Source organism: Remersonia thermophila, chromosome 2 (genome assembly GCF_042764415.1).
Source record: "Remersonia thermophila strain ATCC 22073 chromosome 2, whole genome shotgun sequence".
In the NCBI taxonomy this organism is placed as follows: domain Eukaryota; kingdom Fungi; phylum Ascomycota; class Sordariomycetes; order Sordariales; family Chaetomiaceae; genus Remersonia; species Remersonia thermophila.
The window spans coordinates 3,285,491-3,307,941 of NC_092218.1; the positions used below are offsets into that span (position 1 = coordinate 3,285,491).

At 61.3% G+C, this 22,451-nt stretch overlaps 5 protein-coding genes across 5 annotated transcripts; all 5 read left to right on the plus strand.

The window, feature by feature from the left end:
• Nucleotides 1-612: 612 nt before the first annotated feature.
• VTJ83DRAFT_2359 (uncharacterized protein) lies at nt 613-5,650 on the plus strand (the record flags this gene model as incomplete). The annotated part of the gene is made up of 8 exons (XM_071008620.1): nt 613-930; nt 982-2,046; nt 2,105-3,154; nt 3,214-4,188; nt 4,257-4,352; nt 4,421-4,456; nt 4,522-4,633; nt 4,695-5,650. The coding sequence occupies 8 exons, from the start codon at nt 613-615 to the stop codon at nt 5,648-5,650; spliced, it is 4,608 nt and encodes a 1,535-aa protein (XP_070868899.1).
• Nucleotides 5,651-6,711: 1,061 nt separating this feature from the next.
• Nucleotides 6,712-9,904, plus strand: VTJ83DRAFT_2360 (uncharacterized protein; the record flags this gene model as incomplete). Its single annotated transcript, XM_071008622.1, has 3 exons — nt 6,712-7,755; nt 7,884-8,928; nt 8,994-9,904. The coding sequence occupies 3 exons, from the start codon at nt 6,712-6,714 to the stop codon at nt 9,902-9,904; spliced, it is 3,000 nt and encodes a 999-aa protein (XP_070868900.1).
• Nucleotides 9,905-12,606: 2,702 nt separating this feature from the next.
• Nucleotides 12,607-16,469, plus strand: VTJ83DRAFT_2361 (uncharacterized protein; the record flags this gene model as incomplete). Its single annotated transcript, XM_071008623.1, has 2 exons — nt 12,607-13,283; nt 13,436-16,469. The coding sequence occupies 2 exons, from the start codon at nt 12,607-12,609 to the stop codon at nt 16,467-16,469; spliced, it is 3,711 nt and encodes a 1,236-aa protein (XP_070868901.1).
• Nucleotides 16,470-17,922: 1,453 nt separating this feature from the next.
• On the plus strand, nt 17,923-19,136 carry VTJ83DRAFT_2362 (uncharacterized protein; the record flags this gene model as incomplete). Its single annotated transcript, XM_071008624.1, has 2 exons — nt 17,923-18,548; nt 18,644-19,136. 2 exons carry the CDS (start codon nt 17,923-17,925, stop codon nt 19,134-19,136), a joined length of 1,119 nt encoding a protein of 372 aa, XP_070868902.1.
• A 1,740-nt stretch (nt 19,137-20,876) lies between these two features.
• On the plus strand, nt 20,877-22,336 carry VTJ83DRAFT_2363 (uncharacterized protein; the record flags this gene model as incomplete). The annotated part of the gene is made up of 3 exons (XM_071008625.1): nt 20,877-20,948; nt 21,185-21,838; nt 22,079-22,336. The coding sequence occupies 3 exons, from the start codon at nt 20,877-20,879 to the stop codon at nt 22,334-22,336; spliced, it is 984 nt and encodes a 327-aa protein (XP_070868903.1).
• Nucleotides 22,337-22,451: the final 115 nt, after the last annotated feature.

The following is a 22,451-nucleotide window of genomic DNA, read 5'->3' on the forward strand; positions in this document are numbered from 1 at the left end:
TTCCGAAACCCAATCGCAAGCATCATAAAGACAGGCCGATCACCACCACTATCCCTATCTTCAACCCCCTTTTCCAGGACCGTCCCCAGGAGGTGTCACGGCATCTGTCGTGCCTACCTTTTCAAGACCTGCACATCAGGCCGGTATATATGCGACGGCGAGAAGTTGCAGATGCGGCACAAGACCACCTCGCGGGGACAGCAGCCGCGGCGTCGACAGAGCGAGGTATAAGAGACCCTAACCCTTACAGACCTGGCGCAGCAGTTCGTCACGACCTTGTCCGCGCCGGGCCTCAATGTCCTCCTGGTTGACAATGACTAATGAGTATGCCATGTATGCAGTTGGGCGGCATGGTTACACGAGCGGTGGCTGGATGCTCCCTCTCTTGACCCCGCCACACAAGGCTGCTGCTGACCCATCGTCCAGTCGGCTCGACGCACGCGGTCGCGGCGGCCTAGGCTCACCACGCTTTCTTTTCTCCCCACCTGGTCGGCGGTAGTAAATTGAGCATGGCCTTGACCATTTTGACGACAGCGAGCCACCTTGGGACGAGACGAGCTACCGGTGTGATCGCGAGCCACCTTGGGACGAGACGAGCTACCGGTGTGATCGATGAGCACTTCCGCTCCAACTGTGTCAAAACGGGACGCACCTCGGAGAATGGAAGGTGAAGGTGCTCGGGTGGAAGAAGGCCCGACGGCCCAGCGTGGCTTTGGGGTGAAAGAGGAGGAGAGGGAGAACAGGGCTTCGTTGGATGGCTGGTTAATGACCTCGGCATTGTCTGCGCCGGACATGCCGCGGACCAGCTCCCTGAATTTCGTCTCTGACAACCATGCGGACAAAAAGACAGAGAAAAGGAAGACGAAGACGAAAACAGCGACATCGAAGGCCGGGTTTGCCGAACCAGCTCCAGCAGAGGGACAGGAGAATGTGGGTTTTCTCATCGGTTTGCATAGTAATACTGCCACTGACAGATCCCAGGAAACCTCGCAGCTTCATATCGTTCATCCTGCCCATCCATCCAACGTTGCTGCTACGCCCAAGGTTGATATCATTGCTGTTCACGAACTTGGCGAGAGCCTGTGGGGAGCATGGACTAGCTACACTCCCATGAGCAAGCCAGACCGTGATAAACTCGACTCCCACGACCATCGAGGGTCAGAGCTTTCATGGACATCCAGTTCAAACAAGGAACCCTACTCCGCACCCCCCATATCGATTCAACACTGGCTCGCTGGTCAAGAAGGTCCGCGGGAGTCTATGAGCCCGTCACCCAGTGATGCGGAGGATCCAGAATTGGCAGCTGAGCCTGATGACTCACTCTGGCTCACCGAGCTGCCTTCAGCTATCGCCGATGAGAACGCATCCAGCAACATTTCCTGGGCGATGACTACGTGGAATAGGGAGGCTCGGGGTAGTCAGCCTGCGATAAACGGTGCCTCTTCCGTCTCGGAAATTGACGTGGCAGGCAACTCGCTATCGAGGTTCCCTTTTAAAAAGGTGAACTGGCTCACTGACCCGGATATGCTGCCGGCGAAAATCCGCGGCTCCCGGGTGATGTGTTACACATACAATCCGGAGACGTCGAAACCAGCGACTGCCCCATGGGAATATCTAACCCAGTTAGCCATAGATCTGATTCGCCGCCTTGTCCAGGCGCGGTCTTCAGAAACAATTGACTACAGGCGTGTACCAATGGTGTTTATCGGCAGAGGTTTCGGCGCTCTTATTGTGCAGCGAGCCGTGATGAGGTTGGCCATTGAAACCAGAGAAAACCTGACTGCAACGACTGGCTTCCTCCAGGTGGCAAGCTTGGTTTTGTTGGACCCCCCTGCTGCCGGGCCAAACAGAGATAGGTTTCCTCGTAGCACAAGCGAGGAGTTGGAGAAGGCATGGACGTTGGACTGGTTGCGTACCTCAAGGTTTGGGGGCCCCCCTCAGAAGATCGATGTTTCCAGCATGTGGTCCAGGCTCTCGCGGATTCTCTCTGCCTACGCCATACCTGTTATATGGCATCACCTACCAACACCGACCAACCCCTCTAAGGTATGTTACGCGCACGGTCTATCTCTATGACGCATTTTCTGATTTGACCCTATTGAAGAACTTGGAGGCGATGCTGGTGCCCCGAAGATCGCCCGAGTCGTATTGCCTCAGCCGGTTCAGCGGCCCCGATGATATTGACTACCTGACCATTGTGGAGGCCATCCAAAGGTCCTTAGTTGTGCTTTGCTCATGCACCAAGCTGGAGACTCTAGGATCATGCCTGGCTGGTTTTCTCGAAGACAGGTTTCCCGTAGATCTGCCAGACCAGCTGGGACAAACGCCACTACACCTGGCCGTGAAAGCCTGTAACCCGGATGCTGTTCGCCGGATTATCTATCAGGGAAAAGCGTCGGTCACTCAGAAGGACATCAAAGGAAGATCCCCTCTCATCATTGCCATCCAAGAAGCAGTCCAATGTATGAACGAGGGTGGCGGCTTCATCCAGCCGGAGCAGAAAAAGGCCTTTTCTCAGATCATCACCGTGCTCATTAAAAACGGCACCCGCGTTCACGACTGGGACAACAAAGGCAACTCGCCGTGGGCGTTGGCGCAAGGCCAGGGATGTGACTGGATTCGACAGCTTATCGAGCAGCACTTCGTCTTTGGGAGCTCGTCAGCAACATCTCCTAACCCCGACCCCGAGCCGCCTCGACGGAACCGGGCCTCTATAGCCTACGAGATGACCATCGCCGAAGTATTTCTGCGAAACAAGCCAGGCCGGCGGTCCGAGATCTTTAGCTTCGAGGTGCCGTCTGTCTATAACGCTCTCTACAATCCCTCGTTAAACCTGTCAAAGATCCTGGCCCGTTCGAGGCCGAAGTTCCTAACGAACAAGCTGCCAAGCTGTCGCTGGATCCATGTGCCAGCCAACAACGAACAGTGGATTCACGATGTGATGATTAGCCTAGACATCGACTCCGAGACGCAGAAAGCTCTGGGTGGGCAACGCCACGAGGGCTCCCGGCTGATTGACCGGTACATGAGGCCTGAAGCACGGAAATGCAACATCTTTCGTGTCGGTGTCGACAAGAAAGCGCCCGGCATGCCCAAAGGCCCATCGTCGTCGGTCCAGAAGAACCACGTGAGATCAGAAGCCGTTGTAATTTTCGTACGTTGCTGCTGCCTTTGTTCCCAGCCAGGGCCATGATTCCTAACTACGTCCTACAGATGCCTGTCCTGGGGTTTGAGCGCCACCGCCATCGCAAGCACCTGGCACGCGCTTTCGCGCACACCCTTCGGGCCATACGCACGGCCTCGCCTCCCAACGGGACGCCAAAAAACGCTCGCGAAGTCTTCATGTTCAAAGAGTACCTGGAGTGCTCTCGGCCAGTTCACTGCCGAAGAACTCTAGATCAATTCCTGTACTACATGCTGGACTCGACAGAGGTTAGGGATATGAGCCAGGTAGCCTACCGGTGGGCTAGGGATCAAATCAACATGATCGACCCCAAAGACCGTCCTATCATCATGGTCGATCAGCTATGGGTCTGGGCTTTTGACGACGGCACCGTCGTCAGCAGCTCCCCTAGCACGTGGGACCCGCGGGAAACCTTCGACCTCAGGAATACCCTTGTCAAGGAGGTTTTGGATAATAAGGACCGGCCAATTCTTACCTCTAGCGAGGACTTGCTTGGTCTTATCCTCAAGACAAGCATCGACTTTTTCAGAAGAAAGGGTCCCGGCGACTTTCAGTTTCATGAGGGCTTTCGGGCGTCCATCAACAAGGTATCGGAGCAACAGAGCTCTCTATATCATACGTTCCGGCACACGACCATGTGCCTGCAAGACGACACCGTTAGCTCCGCCGAGAGGAAGAAGCATATCAAGTTTCTGTTCAGCCTGGAGCAGGAGACAGAGATTCTTGTCGAAATCATGGACATTCAGGACGAGCTGCGCATTGTGGACCAGATCCTGACCCAACAGCACGCAGTCCTTACGAAGCTGCTCCAGCTCTACCCCAAGGTTTCCGATGAGGAAGCTAGCCATGACGACACGCCGACAAGGCCACGCAGCTCAGGGAAGAGTTCTCGGCCCAGCATTCTACAGAACCGGCATCTTCTGGACGAGACGTTCCACATCGTGGAGGACAATCAGCGCGTCGTCGCTGACATGCTGGTATCCGCCCAGCGGGAGGAGAGTTCGGTATGTATTATACGCTGCTTGCTAGATGTCCTAAACCACGCCCCGGAGCCAAGATGCTGATAAAGCAGCTCCGACTTCTCATCGATTTGAAACAGAAGCATGCCAACGGCTGGGAGGCGCGGTTTGCTCGCGAGGGATCCGAGGAGTCACAGAGGCAGGGAAAGGTAATTCTCGAGCCTTCCCCCTTTTCCATGGGGCTATTCGGGTTGCAGAACACCTAACCAAGCCTTAGATCATCCTTGTTTTGACCCTCGTTACGGTGGTATTTGTAAGTCTGCATTTTGGAACCGCCTTCTGACTAGAGGCAGAGCGCTAACATGAGCGATCGCGAAGCTCCCTCTTTCCTTCATGACCAGCTTCTTTGCGTTGGAGATCGATGTGTTCCCCAAAAGCCCGGAAACCCAAGAAAATCTCTGGCCAATTGCCGACATCTCTCGTTGGGTTTGTGAGTAGTATCCCAACATTGACCATCATTCGTTCATTGAGGTTTGCTGACGCCACCAAAGTCGGCCTCTCCGCTGCCATTTTCACCCCCTTGATCGTCCTTGCGCTCTCCATCAACACGCTCATGGCCGGCGTGAAATCCCTATTCAGCGACCCCGACAAAAGCACCGACCCTCTTCACAAGGATGCCTTATTCATCCACGATTCCGATCCGGAGGACAGCTCTCCCAACTCGTCCCCTAACTCTCTGGACGGCGACAGCTCGTACCAACGATCAGACCCCCCGAGCGCTCGGAGTAGCTCCGATGCCGCCTCACCAAAGTACGCGCCGCTATTCGGGCGCTGGACCTTCCACGCACACATCCCCTACCTCCGCAACCTCTGGCGCTGGCGCAGATACCCCCTCCGGTTTGTCTTTAGGGTTGACAACCCCTGGACGGGCCGTCTTGTCCGCGACTACCCGCTGAGGCGCTTTCGCCGCCGCCTGCGTTTATGGGCGTGGTCCAGGTACCTCACTTTGTACTCAAGATACCGCAAGAAAACGAAGCGGGTGCAGGTAGAGAAGATTCGTAGGAAGGAGAGGGCAATGAAGACGAAGAAGGCGCTCGCAAAAGAACGCACAAGGAGTAGTACAAGCCTTGGTGTCTCAAGCGGAGGCGAATCAGAGGGGCCTACGAGAGCAGAGGGGTATTTCGGCGCCGGCAAGGCATGGAAAGTGGCTGGCAAGAAGGCGGGCGAGAAGGGCTTTTTTACGGGGTCTAGAAACGAGAAGAAGAGGGCGAAACGGGCCGTTGATGACGACTGGGACGCGCTCAACCAGCTGGACCGGCCTGCAGCGTCGGAGAACACAACGGCACGAAGGGCGAGGTCGGCTTGGCTGGAACTGAGCAGGAATCTTCGGCGGCGGAAAGGCGAGGGACCGGTGGATGAGGAGAAGGGCCCAAAGAGCACGGTAGAGGGGCAGAGTGTGGAAGAAAGAAACGAAGAGTTGCGGCGCCAGGTGGAAAGTGAAGGGTAGCTGCCATACTGTGTATACCCAGACGGATGGATTGAGATGGATGGAAGATGAAGTGTCCCTGACAAGCCGATTCACTTCGGGCCGGCCTGTGGAATTCTTTTGGATACCTCAGGTACCTTGGGTACCTCCTGGCAAGTGCTGTGGTTCTTCGGCGTGGCTTGCAGAGTATATAGTAAGTGACGTTAGCGTCCATCTACGCCGATGCTTCAGGATTCAGGCCCGCGACGGAGACGGGACCGGGACCCGGCGGTTCCTTTCTTGGCGATCCCACCAACGCTCACACGGCGACCCCAGCCCGCGGGCGCGAACTGGGAAAATGCCGGATTCTTGCGTTGGTTTGATCATTTCATTTGGGCTGTTCAACATCAACATGCTGGTATGTGCCAGCCCAGGACGAGGCGGCACGGCCCGACCTCGCCACGCTGGGCACGAACTCCCCAACTGCACTTTTGTATTATCACTAACTTCCGCGCAGGGCAACGCTGGCGATTGGCAGGCGATTGGCAGGCGATTGGGTGGCGCCTAGTATGCGTGGCGTACGTGGCCGCTGGCCTCGGGCCCCATGCGAACCCGAAGCGAGTTGCGGTGGCCATCGGTTATTGGGCGCCGAACACATGCTGGACCGCTGGCTGATGCTGCCCTCTCATAACTTGCGGTGTAAGCCTGGGGCTGTTTTGATGATGCCATGGGAACACTTGACATAGTTATTGGCTGTAGGATGACGGACACAGCTGGTTTCCGGGGCGGGTTTGTTGCATCGGAATGGGCATAGGCCATAGCGCGCACCCGGTCCTCGAAATGGACCCTCTCCTCCAGGCGAACCTACACCTCCAACCCCGGACCAACCTGCCGTATTCTGCGCTGGACCCGTTCACGGGGCCCCCGAGACGGTCATCGTGGATGGCTTAGGCGTGCTGCATCTCTTGGGGTACTTCCATGGCTCGCCCAAACACGCCCGACTCTGGCGCCTAGACGGAGCTTGACACCCGGCACCACGAGACCAGCCACCGCGACAGCCATTCGATTCAGCTGGCCATTCCCCGGAAGACGCCGGCGGCACCATGCCCGCCCTCTTGAAGCGGTTGACAAACACCTTCCACGCGAGCCGGCGCCAGGAGAAAGATCAGGATCGAGAGCGAGGTGCAAGCAGGGTTCGAGACCGAGAACCGCATCGGGCTCGGGACCACGACGGGGACCAAGAACGGTATCGACACCGGGACAAAGACCGGGACAGAGAGCATGACGGAGACCGGGGGAGGGACCACGATAGGGACCGGGATCACAAGAGGCGCGAACCGCACCACGAATCACGGCATGCGGAAGACCGCCGAAGGGACCAGGAACAGGACCGCAAGAAGGCCGAGCCACGGCCCCGGGCTCGGCTGGTGAAAAGGCCCAGGGGGGATCAAGACCGAAACCTCAAGAGACACGAACCGGAGCATGGGCCTCGAAACGAAGAGGGCCCAAGAAGGGACCATGGCCAGGAGCATAGGGGGCGGGAAGCTCCATCCATCCCTCGGCCTGCGGAGGACCCCAAGCCGAGACCTCCAGTCACGACGACGACGACGACGACGACGATGACGGCCACCACCACCATACCACACCATAACTCCTTGCGCCGGAGCCGTCCTACCGCATCCGCGACCTTGACACTCAAGGCCCTCGATCCACGGCGCCTCAACTTCATCCTGGAAGCACCCACCGGCCGCCTGACCATCGCCGAGATTGAGCGCCGCTTCTGGGACGAGCACGCACGGCGCACGTCGCATGCTTCTCGGACCGCCGTTCTCACGCTTTACGACTCGTACTGCCGCCAGCTACCTCGCAGCTCCTCCGCCATCCTCCGCATCGACCATCCCATCACGACGTGGTACCAGCTGAGCGTCGGCGACCAGCCGCTGCGGTGGAAGTTCACCCATAGGAGCGACCGCCGCGACAGGTCGCTCGAGGGGCCCTTCTGGGACCATCTGCGCCAGGCCATCGACGTAGGCGAGACGGTTTCCGACCTGAAGAAGCGCATCGCGCGCGGCATGGGCCTCGCGGACGCGAACCGCGTGAACCTCACCGTCATGGACGGGATACGAAGGGGAACGCTGCATGGAAACGTGAGTCCGCCCGCCAGAACCCTTTCCCCCGCCGTCCGCACGCCCAAAGCAAAGAAAGCAAAAACAAAAGGAAAAAAGAAAAAGCTGACAGAAACATCCCGAACCCCTCCCCCCCCCCCCTTCCCCAGCACTGGACCCTGTACCACCTCCGCGCCACCTGGCTCTGCCGCTGGCTCGCCATCGACACGGCCCCTTCCCACGGCTACGTCATCCTCCGCGGGTTTGCCGGCGCCGAGTACGTGTGGTACTCGCCGCCCTCCTCCTCCCCGGAGCAGGCGGCCCTCCCGCCGCCGCCGACCGCGGGGTTCCTGTGCGAGTACCTTGCCGCGCGCGTCCTCCGGAGGGTGCACCGGTGGGACCGAACGGCCATCGCCCCCGGGCCGGTCGGCGTCCGGCTGTGGCGCCTCCGAAGGGGCGGGGGCCGGGAGGAGGTGTGCGGCGGCGACGCCGTGCGGTGGGGCGCCGCCTACGACTTTGAGCTCGTCGACCAGGAGGTCGTGCGGGTGTTTTTGCAGGAGGAGGCCTGGCTGCAGCGGGAGGACCGGACGTGCCGGCTGTGCTTCGAGACGCGGCGGCGCGCCGACATGGTGCTGTGGCGGGTCGCGCGGGGGTGCGCGCACGGCAGAGCACACGGCGGCGGCGGCAGCGGCCACAAAGACGACAGCTACGACGACGACGACGGCGACGACAACGACGACGAAGAAGACAATGCCTGCTGCCGCGAGTGCATGGCCCAGCACCTGCGCATCACGCTCGACTCGGCCGGGTGGGAGCGGCTGCGCTGCCCGATGTGCAACGCGGCGATGGGGTGGGAGGACGTGCGGGCGTGCGCGCCGCGGGACGTGTTTGAGCGGTTCGACGGCCTGCTCACGCGCGCGGCGCTCGGGGGCCTCGAGGATTTTCACTACTGCCTCGGGCCCGGGTGCCGGTCGGGCCAGGTGCAGGACGGGGCGGCGTGCCCCAGGTTCGTGTGCGTTGCGTGCCGGCACCGGCACTGCATCCGGCACGGCGTGCCGTGGCACGAGGGCGAGACGTGCGAGGAGTATGACGAGCGGAACCGGGAGCGCCAGAGGGCCGAGGAGCTGTCCGAGGAGGTGGCTCACGTGGGGACGATGCCCTGCCCTGGCTGCAACCGGCCGGTGGCGAAGGATGAGGGGTGCAGCCATATCCGATGTACGTCCAACCGACCCCCGTTTTCTCGCCCAATACAAGGGCGATGCGATGCTGACACGAACCAGGCATCTGCGGCAGCGAGTGGTGCTACAACTGCGGCGGTCTCTGGGCGAAAGACGAAAGGGGGGTGAGCCGCTGCAACCACCGGCCAGACTGCCCGAGCCGGCCGGGCGCCGCGTGGCCGGTTCGCACACCCACGCCCGAGGGTGAAACGGACGACGAGCTCGGCATCCCGGAAGAGGCTCCCGCAAGACCGGGTCGCCGGACGCTGTGGCCGGTGCCTCTGCTGCCGCCGCCGCTGCCGGCACGCCGAGGGGGCGGCGGCGGCGGCGGCAGAAGCAGAAGAAACAGCCTCGATCGCCAGCGTCTACAACCCCTCGGCGTATGGCCAGACCGACGACCCGCGCCCGAGGGCGGCAGCGATACCGAGCCGGATGCTCCGGGAGAGGCTCCTACGAGCACGAGGGGCCGCGCGCCGTGGCAGACGCTGGGGCACCGAGACGACACCGACGACGCGTGTGGCACTCCGGACGCGCTTCCCGTGAGCATCAGGGGCGGCCCGCCGTTACGGCCTCCGCCGGGGCGCGGAGGCAGCATTAGAACCAACGCCTACATGCCCCATGCCGAGGAGCTTCATGCTACGGAGGAGGCTCCCAAGAACACCCATGACAAGCCGTCGCCTCTCGAAGGCAGAGGCGGCGTCGGCAAAATCACTACCACCACCACCACCACCACCAACCACAACAACAATAACAGCAACAACAACAAACCCAAAAATAGCACAAGCATGGCCAATGCGACCGCCCAGAAAAGCAGCGACGGCAACGAGCCACCCGCCCAGCGTCACGTCACGTGGAAGCCGGACGTGTCTCTTGCGACGACGGCCCTGGGGCTGCGCCTCTCGTCGAGCCGGCGGCGGGCGCAGCTGAGAGCCGCTCGGCAGCAGCAGAGGTCGAGCGAGCATGAGATTGCTTGAAAAGGGAGGCAAGGGGACGATCAGAGGCAGAGGGACCTCGGATCTGGCGGGTTCGTGAGCTCCGTACGAGGGATGGATTTACCTCTCATCGACGCTCGCGTTGTGATGCATCCATGTCGGTGGCGGAGGGATATGTTTGAAGCCAAAACAAAGCAGACGACCCAAGAAAGCAATTTCGGGACGGGGGGGAGGAAAGCTGGCAAGCCATCCGGAGCCACACCCGCAGCGCATGCATACTATACATACTGCGTACATACATGCGCAGTCGGAGATGTACATACACAGTACTGTGTACATACGTACGTACATCCTGACGTGGCGTAGGCTGGGATGAGACATCGTCCACAGGGCGCATGCAAGACGGGGGACAAATGCCAGGGCTGTAGGGCGCCGCGGTCCTCTCCGGTGTGGGAGCGGCATGCACGAAAAACACAAGGTTCATTCTATGGAGGATTGTCTGCGGTTCCTCTCATCGCGTCCACGTGTACACAGCGCTCACAGGACTCCGTTTCGGTGGGTGCCCTCCCCCCCCTCCCCCCACGGGATAGCCGCCTGGAATGCTGGCGGGCGCTTCCCTAGGTTGTCGGGTGACGAGAGACCAAGGGAGCCGGCGATCTGGAGGGAGTGCACCCCGGGGCACGTTCGGCTGTCTGTACGCTGGTACTCTATAATAATAATGACCACAGGTTCCTAGCAGGGACATCCGGGAGGCCACGATCGGGGTCTCGTAGGGGATCGAGAGACGAGGGGAAATTCCCTTCTTGCCGTGTTGTTGAGCCCGGGTGGCTTTTGGAAACACGTTTCGACGATCAAACGCGCTTCGGCTCGGCTCCTAACCGAGTGGCGCGATGCGGGAGCTTCCCGGGTTTGACACCACCCGAAGGACAGGAAAAGATGATGGATGGTGGGACAAGCGTCTCGCCGGACGGGACCTCTGCGAAGGCCCCAAAAAAAAGTCAAGCTCGAGAGAAGACCTGGCGAGGAGTTTTATGAAGCATGGAGCAGAGTTGATTTCCAATCTCATGGTATGTAACATACACCACACGTACTGTAGCGTGCCTTAGTGTGGTGTATAATACTATAACTATAGTCGTAGATGCTAAGTTTGGTGGATGCCTCCGTCCTGTTGATTGTCCTGTCGATTGGTCGATTTCCTTAGTAGTTAGCGCATGTACAACTTGCCTAGCTCCACTGTAGTGCACGTGCACTTCCTGCACAGCAGCGGGTGGCCTGCGCTTCCAATTCGCTTGGCGACTCGTGCCCCCCCCCCCCCCCCCCTCCTCCTCCCATCGGGGCCCCCACGGGAAGGCAGAAGAGCTTCCATATCGGGTCAGAACAGCACACAACACAACACAAAACAACTCAACACAACACAACAACACAACAAACCTGCAGCAAGAGAGGCAGCCACAACTCGCTCGTCAGGCTCCCACAGCTCACCCAGCCAGCTGACTACTACAAAACAGCAAGCACAAACCAACGATATGCTTATCGTGAGACATTGGGAAATGGCACTGCGTCATCCCATGCAGAACGAAAGCTGAACTTGGACTTGTCACATTCCATCTTCATCCCCTCCATCCTGTTCATCCATCCATCCCAACTCACCACCCTATGCATGCATCAACAGCAATACGTACACGTATGCACTGATGAATATTGTGGACAAGAAAACATCATTCTGCTTCTTTTTCCCTTTCTTTTTTTCTTGCCGGTCCAACGGGAAATGAGATGAGATGAGATGAAATGCGATGAGATGAAAGATGGGAGAGACCCTGGGGGGTGGTAATGCAGAGTGGTAGACTGTTTGTTCGATCCCCCCCAGATCACAACGGTCCATTGCCGACCAACCGTTTTTACCCCGGCGGAAGCGAACCACGATGGCACATCGCAATCACCCAACCCCATGCCACGAGAGCGACATCCATGGATGCAACCGACGCATGCCATTCGAGCCGCGACGATCTCGCTCCGAGGCCCTGTCCGTGGCGTCGCCGGCCAATGGGCAAAGGCAAAAGCTCAATCACGGACGGCTTCTCGATGCCATGCGAAGCGCCCCTGTACTGCGTAACTATCTACTTACATACGCAGCCCATGCGGTCGCCCACGAGAGGGAAATTGCCTGCACGCGCACACTACGCTAATCCCCGATGATCTTGGTTGCGTTTGTTGAAGGGCGAGACGCACGAGCGAAACACGAAAAAGGGTCGAGACCCTCTCGTTGTCAGCGTGCCTTGGACGACGGTTTGATTGGCCGCTGGGACGCGCCGGGGTCTGCAAGGTACCCGGCTCCAACCCAGCCTGGATGGATGGAGTCTTCAGGGCCGCTCCCCGTCGACAGGGACGCTGAGGAGCGCTGAGGAGCGCTGACGAGGGTTCCCGCAACCCACCCCCCCTGGAGCGAATCCCTGCCGGTCTTTGCCCGAACAAGACTGGAATGGCCGTCTGGCGTCTGTTCCTGGCAGGTCGCTGGCGCTAACGGGCTGTCGGTGCACGGATCCAATGGACGGTCGCTTCTCCTTTTCCGACCAGGCTGGCTCCCTATTCTTCCACCCTTCTCCCAGGAAAGTCAAGGTCGCCCTTTTGTGTCGCGTTGCCGAGTCTTTAATGTGTTAATTAATTTTTCGACAAGTCTCCTTGGAGCCAATCGACGAGAGGGGGCTAATCGGAAACAAAGGACGACTCGGCCGGGTTGGTGTGGTATGAATGTCACCATGGCGGCTCCCAAAGTCCTGGCCGAAATGATGCCCTCATCATCATCGCCCTCCTCGTCCCCGGTATCGCCATCCGCACCAACCAGCACGAGGCCGACCGCCGTGGCTCTTCTCCCCGCCGTCCCCGAGCTCTCGGAACCTGACACGCTTCCTGCTGCGTCGTCCGAAGTCGTTCGTGTTTCTGACGGCTCGCCACCTGTACGCTCGGGCCCCCACGCTCCTGCTCCTCCTTACCACCACCACCACCACCTCCTGTCACGGGAGGCGCTCGAAACATTCGAAACGCTCGCCCACCGTGGATCGTCCCCGGAGCCGTCCTCGGCCGTCGCGAAGGCGTCGCCTCTGCCGAGCCCCCGCCCCGCCCGCTCCTTGAGCCTGGCCCAGCTGTCGGGCCCCGTCAAGCGAAAGCCTTTGTCAGCGACCGCCTCGCCCGTCGCCGTCCGCTTCTCCAAGGGCCCCGCCGCGTATGCTGACCTCCTCGAGGACCTGCCCCGCCCCGAGCAGCGCTTCGCGAGGTCCTTCTCGGTCGACAGCCCAACCCTCTACGACTTCCCCAGCGAGCGAGCCTTGCTGCCTGCGGTCGTCCCCGTCGCCTTTGCCACGCCGACCCCGAGCGCGCTGAGCGTCGCCGAGTGGTCCGCGAGCCTGGAACCCAGCAGCGAGCCGTAGGTCCAAGGTTTTTTTTTTTTTTTTTTTTCCTTTGCTTGCTGCCGAACTGACTCGGACACGGAGACCCAACGTGTATCCGGGATCCGCGGCGCGGCGGAAGGAAAGCGGTGGCGGCAACGTTGGGCTAACCAGGTCTTCTCCCGCATAGATCGTCTCCTGCTTCGGTCGTCTCCTCCATCGATCCGGCCAAGGGCGCGGAGGACGTGCAGTTTCGAAACACGGCGGCTCACCATCCTGCCGCGGCCCCAACCGCGTCCATCCCTCCTCCCACGCCTGCCGAGGACAAACTCTTGAGCGCTGAAACGGCCAGCATCGCCACGCGGGATTCGGCATCGCCCTACGAGATCGACGATCTGTACTCCGTGCCTGACTCGCCTCGCTCCGCTGACGACGAGGACAAGTCTGCAGCCGCTGCCGCCGATTCTTCAACGACCAAGACCATGTCCGTGTTTTCTCGCAAGCCACCACCTCCGCATCTCAACCTTCAGTCCATCACCAAAGAAGACGAGCCAGCCGTCCCGGCCACCGCGTCGCCTCTCGACCCAAGCTATCTCAACAACAAGCCCCTCCCCAAGTCGCCCGCGTCGTCCAAGCTCAGCGCCTTCTTCGGCTGGGCCACGTCGCCGTCGCCGAGCGGCGCCACCGATTACTCGGACCAGAGCTTCTCCCCGCTCCCCTCGCCGGAGTCGTCGCCCAAGCGGCCGACGACGGCCGGAACCGAGTCGTACCAGGCTCGGCCCATTTCCACGCCCCCTCAGGCACCCCCCCATGGGGCCGGGTCGAACTCGCTGCAGTACTGCGAACAGTACCTCCAAACGCCGCCCGTAGAGAACAGCAGAGCCACGCCGCTCGGCGAGCTCGAAGAGATGGAGGACGAGCTCAAGGCCATCAGCGCCGAGCTGGCGTCGTCCATCCGGCGCGAGATGGACCTCGAGGACCTGGTGGAAAGGCTACAAGAGCAGATCAACAACCCGCAGGCTCCCGGGAGACGCACTAGCGATTACTTTTCCGACTCGGGCTACAGCTCCGCCAGGTTTAGCGACTACGACCAGACCAAGGAGGAAATCTCGCAGATCCAGCGCCGGGCCGAGCAGGAAAAGGCCCGGCTGCGCCTCGAGCTCACCAACAAGCTCCAGGAGGAACGATCCAGGCGGCGCGTCCTCGACCAGCAGATCCAGGAGCTCTCCAAAAAGGCGTCGCAGTTCGATGCCGCCCAGCACGACAATGCCGACGTCAGCGACCGCATCAAGGAGCTCGAGAGCACGTGCGAAGACCTACGCAGGAGGCTGTCCGAGGAGGCGACGGCCAAGAACAGCCTCGAGGACCTCCTGGGCGTTCTCCGCACCGAGCTGCAGGCCACGTCCAACGAGCGTGACAACCTGCGCGACGAGGTGGTGCCGCAGCTGCGGTCGCGCGTCGAGGGCCTCGAAGCCCAGGCTGCCGAGCAAGCGAAGCTGGCCTATGATACGTCCAAGCTGCAGCAGGAGCTTCAGCTGTTGCGGTCGAAAAATGCCGAGCTCATGCTGCAGCAGCAGCAGCCGCCGCAGCCGCAGCCCCAAACCGCCGCCGTCCGGTCCTCCGTGAGCCTCGGGCGCTCGGCGTCCATCTCGTACCGCAGCAGCCGGGCCCAGTCCATCACGCGCTCCAACTCGACCGCGGCGCCGCGCGCCCCGGAGCCGCGCGACGTGCTCGCCGAGCGTCTCAAGGACGTCGAGGCCCAGCGGGACGCGCTGCACACCGCCCTCAAGAGCCTGCTGGAGCGGCAAGAGCTCCAGAACCGCGAGAACGCCAAGCGGATCCGGCAGCTCGAGATGGAGCGCGACCGCCTGCTGTCGCAGTCGCCCAAGAAGGCCGGCTACGAGCGCGAGGTGTCCAAGCTGCGCGACGAGATCGCCATCCTGCGCCGCCGCGCCGAGGACGCCATCGAGCAGAAGTGGCAGGTCGAGAAGGGCCTGGCCGGGCTGAAGATGGATCTGGACCGCGCCGAGGGCGAGATCGCCTCCCTGCGCAGCCTGCTCAAGGAGAAGGACATCCTCATCCCGGACGCCATCGGCCGCCCGGGCAGCAGCTACAGCGTCTACAGCACCGCCAGCAACGCCGAGCCCATCAGCTCCGAGTCCCTCGAGCGCGCCTACCACGACCTCCAGGCCGCCTACACCGACGCGCTGGAGCGCATCAAGGCCCTCGAAGAGTGCACGCGCCCCGACGAGAAGACCCAGCTCGCCATGCAGCGCCTCGAGCACTCGCTCGCCTCGGCCGTCTCGGACCGCGACCTCGCCCGCAGCGAGGCCGACGCGTACCACAAGCAGGTCGAGTCCCTGCAGGCCGCCGAGAAGCAGCATGTCGACGCGGAGCGCGACCTCGCCACCCAGCTCGAAGAGTCGGCCCGCCGCATCGAAGACCTCGCGCACCAGGTTCGGACCCAGCTCGAGGCCAACGCCTCGCTCCGCGCCCGCCTGGCCGACACCATCGCGCGCGGCGAAGCCGAGCAGCGCATCAACACGCAGCGCATCGCCCGCCTGCAAAAGCGCCTCCGCCAGCTCGAGGAGCAGGTCGTGGCCGCCCAGTCGGCCGCCGAGGACCGCGTCCACCGCCACGAGGAGGAGCTGGCCGCCCTCAAGGCGGCGCACAACGACCAGCTCCAGCGCCTCCGCGACGCCTCGGGCGGCCTCAAGAGCCCCCGCGCCTTCCCGCCCAAGTCTCCCCTCTCCCCGATGTTCGCCCTCCGGTCCCCCGGCGCCCGCAGCGTCGGCAGCCCGGCGGCGCGCGACCGCCTCTCCATCCCGCAGGGCGGCCTCCTCAGCCCGGGCATCACCCGCTCCGTGCCCAGCTCGCCGCGCCTGGCGCCCGCCTTCCGCCGCGGCTCCACCTCCCCGAGCAACCCCGACCTCTCCCTGTCGGCCGACGCGGCCGCCCTGGCCGCCGCCGAGGAAGACACGGCCGCGCAGGTCGAGCAGCTCAAGCGCCGCGTGGCGGAGCTCGAGGGCGCGCTGGCGAGCGCCGACGCAGAGATGCAGGAGGTGGTGCAGCGCATGAGCGAGGCGCAGATCGAGGTGCTGCGGCTGCAGGAGGAGCGGGACGAGGCGGCCAGGGAGACGAGGAGGCTGAGGAGGGAGCTCGAGGCCGAGAAGATGAATGCCTTTGAGGGGCGGTTTCGGACGCTGAGCACCGAAGTGAGGTAAACCGACCACCGGAGACCCGTCTTTCCGGCGGGGATGACGAAACTCCCTGTATGACTCCCCTTGTTTGGATGAGGTTGAAAGAAAGAGAGAGTGTGTGGGACATGTGCATCATGGGGCGCTAGGGTTTTTGGCTTTTTTTTTTTTTTTTTTGGTCTTGTTTTCTTTTGACTTCTTCGTACCAACCTCCCTTTTTTTTGGTTGTTTCTCTTGCCCTGCCATTCGTGGTTGAGATACCCGGCAGCATTTTCGCTCTTTTTTCCTTCTTGCACTGCCATTAGCGGTTGCGATACCCGGCAGCATTTTCGCTCTTTTTTCCTTCTTCAAGGCAAAGGAGGGTATATTTGCCCGTCCAGCGGACTCAGGCCCCTCCTCTCCTTTTTGCCTTGCCTGCGGGCGGCATTTGTATTATTTGTTTCTTCTCCGGGACGGCAACGGCCCTTGGGTGGCGTGCGTCTCTGGTGCGATCGTTGTTTGGTGCTTACGTGTATACCTTAGTTTTTAGTTGACCCCGGCGAGGAGATGGCAAGGAAAGAGGGCAAGCAACATATAGCATGGACCCAGGACTGGATGGGGAGGATGGATGTCACGATCTACGGTCGCGATGATCGATCGATGTGCGGATCATGGACTGTCTATGTCTGGTGCGCATACTTGTTGTGTAGATACCTAGGGGTGCTGCATGTACGGGATGGTGTATCTGAACAATACGATATTGCACTGCACAGGCGAACATGCGATATAGGAAATTGCTCTGGTTGAGGTGTGTTCTGTGGTCGCTAGTGATGTTGTTCTCTATCCTGTGGTGTTGTTCTTTCCTATGAGAAAAGCCTAGGGCTTGTGGTGAGCATGCATGTACACAGCATGTTGTACTATGCTTTTGGGCTTCGAAGCAGGTTGTCTGCCCCCTTGACTGGGCGCTGACGTGCTCTACGCTCGGTGTGGAAGGTATTGTATGAATGAGCCCACGCCGGCCACGGGCTGATTTCTCGCGCGATTCCGATCGCCAATCCGTCATCACATCGAACACGGAGGAGGAGCTTATGGGTTCATAGCACTCAGCTACTTCCATGGCGTCCATGGCGTCTTGCCCTATGTTGACCACGGTCACATAGGGCCGGTGTTGGAACCGCGGTGGGTGTGGCGCTGGGACTGACTCAGCTCTGGGCGAATATAGAGGCGCATGACCATGGCGCCGGAAGGGCTGATAAGCTGGAAACGCCGCCCTATGTCTCGGAGATGAGGCTGGGACGGGGGGGATGGCTGCTTGTGTGACACGGCTTCGTTGGCTCGACGCGGCGCAGCCGGGCCAAGGGCGAAAAACACAACTCTGAGCCGACCTTTTCATCCTCACTGGGTACAAGGCCGACGACAACGACAACGACAACGACGACAAAGCCTTGCAAAGCCATCCCGGTCGGCCGTGCTCAATGCGCGCGTCCCCTCGTTCGCCACCATGTTCCCCCCCCTCTCGAGGCATGTATGGTCGTTATCGCGAACCACAGCCTTCCTCGCCATCCTCTGGCTGATCCTCCGCCTGGCGCGCGACTCACCCGCCACCACCACCACTACCACCACCACCTCCTCCCCCTCCTCCCATTCCCCTCACGCCGCCGACGCCGACGCCGACGCCATCGCCCGCCAATGCCGCCTGCACGGCTGGAAACCGTTCTTGCCCGCCGGCGGCTCCCCTCGGCAGCGGCGCAAGGTCTACGACCTCGTCCTGGTCAACACGGAGCTCGACCAGCTCGAGATCCGCCTCAACACCACCTTTGCGCACGTCGACTACTACGTCCTGGTCGAGTCGGCCCGCACCTTCACCTACCGGCCCAAGCCGCTCCACCTCCGCGCGGCGCTCGCCGGCCCGCGCTTCGCGCCCTACGCGTCCAAGCTCGTCTACCACGAGCTCGAGTTCCCGCCGGGCTACAAGCCTCGGTCCGCCTGGCAGATCGAGGCGCTGCAGCGCAACGCCCTGTTCACGCAGGTGTTTCCGCGGCTGGCGCGGGAGCGGGACGTGGCCGGCAGCAGCAGCAGCGGCGGCGGCGGCGGCGGCGGCGGCGAGCGCGCGCCGAGCCCGGGGACGTGATGGTGGTGTCGGACGTGGACGAGATTCCGCGCCCCGAGACGCTCGCGCTGCTGCGCGCGTGCCGGTTCCCGCGGCGCCTGACGCTCCACAGCCGGTTTTATTACTATTCGTTCCAGTGGCTGCACCGGGGCCCCGAGTGGCCGCACCCGCAGGCGACGTACTACCAGGGGCTCCAGGGGACGGTGCTGCCGGAGGACCTGCGGATGGGGATCGGCGGGAAGGGGCCGTGGCCGCTCCGCGAGCTGCGGCGGTGGTGGGAGCGCGGCGGGGTCAGCAACGCGAGCTGGCACTGCTCGAGCTGCTTCGCGACCGTCGGGGAGGTGGTCGGCAAGATGGGCAGCTTCTCGCACGTGGGGCTGAACAAGGCGAGGTTTCGCGAGCGGGGGTGGATCGTGGAGAGGGTGAGGAACGGGCGGGATCTGTGGGACCGGAAGGGCGAGGCGTACGACCGGGTCGACAACAACACGGACGTGCCCGAGTTTGTGAGGCAGAACAGGGACCGGTTTGCGTACATGCTGGATAGGGACGGGCCGTCGGCGGGGTTTGTGGATTCTGAACCGGAGAAAGGGGGAAGGGAGCGATGAAGGGATGGATGAAAAAAAAAAAAAAAAATGTTGGAAGATACCCAGATGATGACGGCCTTTTTTTTTCCTTTTTCTTTGAAGACGGAATGACCTTGAGAATAACCTCGGGTTCACGGACCTGTAGAGGGGCAGAGGAACAGAAAGACTACTACGTCCCTGAACCATGGCCACCCTCTTACACGTACATACCTTCGCTACCTCGCCCCGAGTCTCCTCTCGAGATGGCTTTGCTGTACAAAGTACAAACAGTTACACAAAGCCCACCCGGCGATGCAACCGCAAGCCACCGCCGAGACTTGTGCCTCTTCTGAGGAGTTAATCTCCCGCCTCCTCACCGCCGCGACGGCCCGCAAGGTTGCACACCCCCCCCCCCCACCCCTGACGCAGCGTGCTCTGTGCCGTTGCCAGGCATGGCCCCCGAAAGCTCAAGGTCCGGTACGTAGAACACGGCCACTGACGAGGCGAGACGTCTTGGGACCCCGACGACGCGGCTCGGTACCGGGAAGCGTGCATCGGACATGACGCGGCCTGGAACCGCCCGCCGCAGGGTCGTGGCACGGGGAGGCGGAGACGGGCGACGTTGAATGATTGACGTTGGATAGCCGGGCTTGAGGGGTTGGATCAGGTCAGGGAGAGAGGAGGGGCCGGAGGTTTGTATGTGCGGCATAAAGGCACCTAGGTAGGTATCTACTTCGGGAGGTATATTCTGGGCTGGGTATTGACCGAGTCGTAGCGTACGATCTCCGTGTCTCCTCTCGTCTTGGTCGGGAGGAGATGTGGCCAGGGGGTCCGTCTCCGCCGGGCCGGTCCACAGACACACATCTCGGCGCCGGGCGGGAGGCGATGGATCCCTCCCGGGCACAATTGCACAACGGTGCACAATGGGGATGGGGGATCGGGGGATCGGGGGGGGGGGGGGGGGGGGCCATGCAACCCAACCCAACCCAACCCAACCCAACCCGCCTCCCCGCCTCACCGGAGAATTCCCCTGACGATCCCCCGGATGTGTAACTACCACGTTTCGCTCTCGGTGCAAAACTCTAGATGCTTGCGTCAGCCAGTCAACGTCAACCGCAGCGGATTGGCATTCATGGCTCTCTCGCTCGCGGCCCATCTTTTGTCCGCCGGGAACAAGGAACAAGCATCATGTGTAGTTGGATCGGCCCCCCGGCTCCCCCCCCCCCACCGGATCCGTCTTCTACAACACCATATCGTTGCTCTCTTTTTCAGCCCGTTCCACCCTGTGTCGGTCCGTGTGGGTGGGGTGAATGGGGGAGGAGGTAGTTATAGTAGTGAGCTGAATGACGGCAGCTTGCGTACCGACGGAACCCCCTCCGTAGGGCCTGGGGAAGCCGGCGTTGGATGGCAAGGGACCGCCAATCAAAGAGACGAGCCGTCGTCATGGCGAGTCGCGTGCCCGTGCATGCCGTGTCCCTCTCTTCCCCCCCCGCACCCGCGCCCGCACCCGCATCCGCACCCGCACCCGAACCCCCGGCCGCTTCCCCCCGGCCCCCTCCCCCCCTCATCGCAGCCGTCACCCGTCTCACGGCGCATGGTTGAGCTCACGTCTCCGGGCTCGGGCCTCTTGATATACCCTCGGTCTCCCCTCGGGCTCGGCTCCTAACCGCGGTATTCTTTGATCAACCAGCACCAAGAGAGGACTTGGCAAGCCAACTCCTTGATCGTTCTCGACGGCGCCCTCACCATCCGCCCTCCACCATCCGTCATCCGCCATCCACCATGGGATCAGTCGCCACCGCCGATTACGACGGCTCTGAGAAGCCCATTCATGTCTTGATCACGGGTTTCGCGGTTGGTTTCCCTTTTGTGTTTTTTGAACGCGACAGCCCCCAGCCAGGAGATCCCCCCCAAGTGGACGCTCCCTCTTGCTCCTCATCCTCACCATCTTCCTCTTCCTCCTCCTCCTCCTCCTCCTCTTCCTTCTCATGCATAATCTCCCAACTCCTCAAACAATCACCATGACGCCACACAAGCTAGCCATCTCCATGACACCCCACGTTAACAACCCATGGGAAACATGGGGATAGCCCTTCAAACGAGACTACCCCGTCAACCCCTCGTGGGAAATCGCCCGCTCCCTGCCCGAGTGGCTCCCGCCGCTCCGGGCCAAGACGGCGACGGCGACGGCGACGCCCGCGTCCCCCTCGCCCGTGGAGATCCCGCCGGTCCGGCTGCTCGTGCACCCGGCGCCGATCCGGGTCAACTACAAGACGGTGCGCGCGCTGGTGCCCCGGCTGTGGGACGGCGGGGCCTCCCGCCCGGAGGAGGAGGAGGAGTCGTCGTCGTCGCCGCCGCCGCCGCCGCAGATCGACCTGGCGCTGCACATCGGCATGGCCGGGCCGCGCCTGTTTTACTCGATCGAGCGGCGCGGGCATCGCGAGGGGTACAAGATGCAGGACGTGGACGGGGAGTACCTGTCGGATCGGCCCGAGGAGGAGGAGGAGGAGGATGACGACGACGATGACGACGAGAAGGGCGAGGGAGGTGAGGAGGGTGAGGAGGGTGAGGAGGGTCGTGCACCGGAAGGAGGAGGAGGAGGAGGAGGAGGGGGAGGTGGTGGTGGTGGTGGTGGTGGTGGCGGTGGGAGAAGGAAACGGTGGATCTGGGCGGGATTGCCCAAGGAGCTGCTCAGCGATTTGGACGTGGATGATGTGTTGCTGCGGTGGAAGAGGCATTCGCCTGTAAGTTGATTGCTCCTTTCCCCCCCCTCCCCTCGTTCTTACACCCCGTTCTGTTTCCCCTCGTCTCATGATCATCATGAGGGACGGAAAAAAGGGGAAAAAAAAGGAAAAAAAGAAAAAAGAAAAAAAAGAAAAAAAAAAGAAAAAAAAGAAAAAAAAGAAAAAAAGAAAAAAAAAGAAAAAAAGAAAGAAAAAGAGAGAGAGAGAAAAGCAAAGAAGCTAACGCCAGCCGCGGGACAGAAACACATGGACCTGCGCGTGTCCGAGGACGCGGGCCGCTACCTCTGCGACTTCATCTACTACTCGAGCCTGGCGCACCTGTACAAGGCCGGCCGGCGGCGCAGCGTGCTGTTCCTGCACGTGCCGTCGGACGCGTCGGAGCACAGCGTGGACGTGGGCAAGGAGCTCGTGCTGCAGCTGGTGAGGTCCATGGTGGAGAGCGAGGTGCAGAGGCGGAAGCGGGCCGAGGTTGGGGACAACCGCCCTGCTACCGAGTAGCTCTTCTCAAGAAGCGCCAGGGGCCTTTCTACGCAACGCAGGCTTGTCATGGAGACGGCGTCTATCTTGGGGGTTGTGTTTGCATAGGAGGATAGGATAGGATAGGATCTATTAC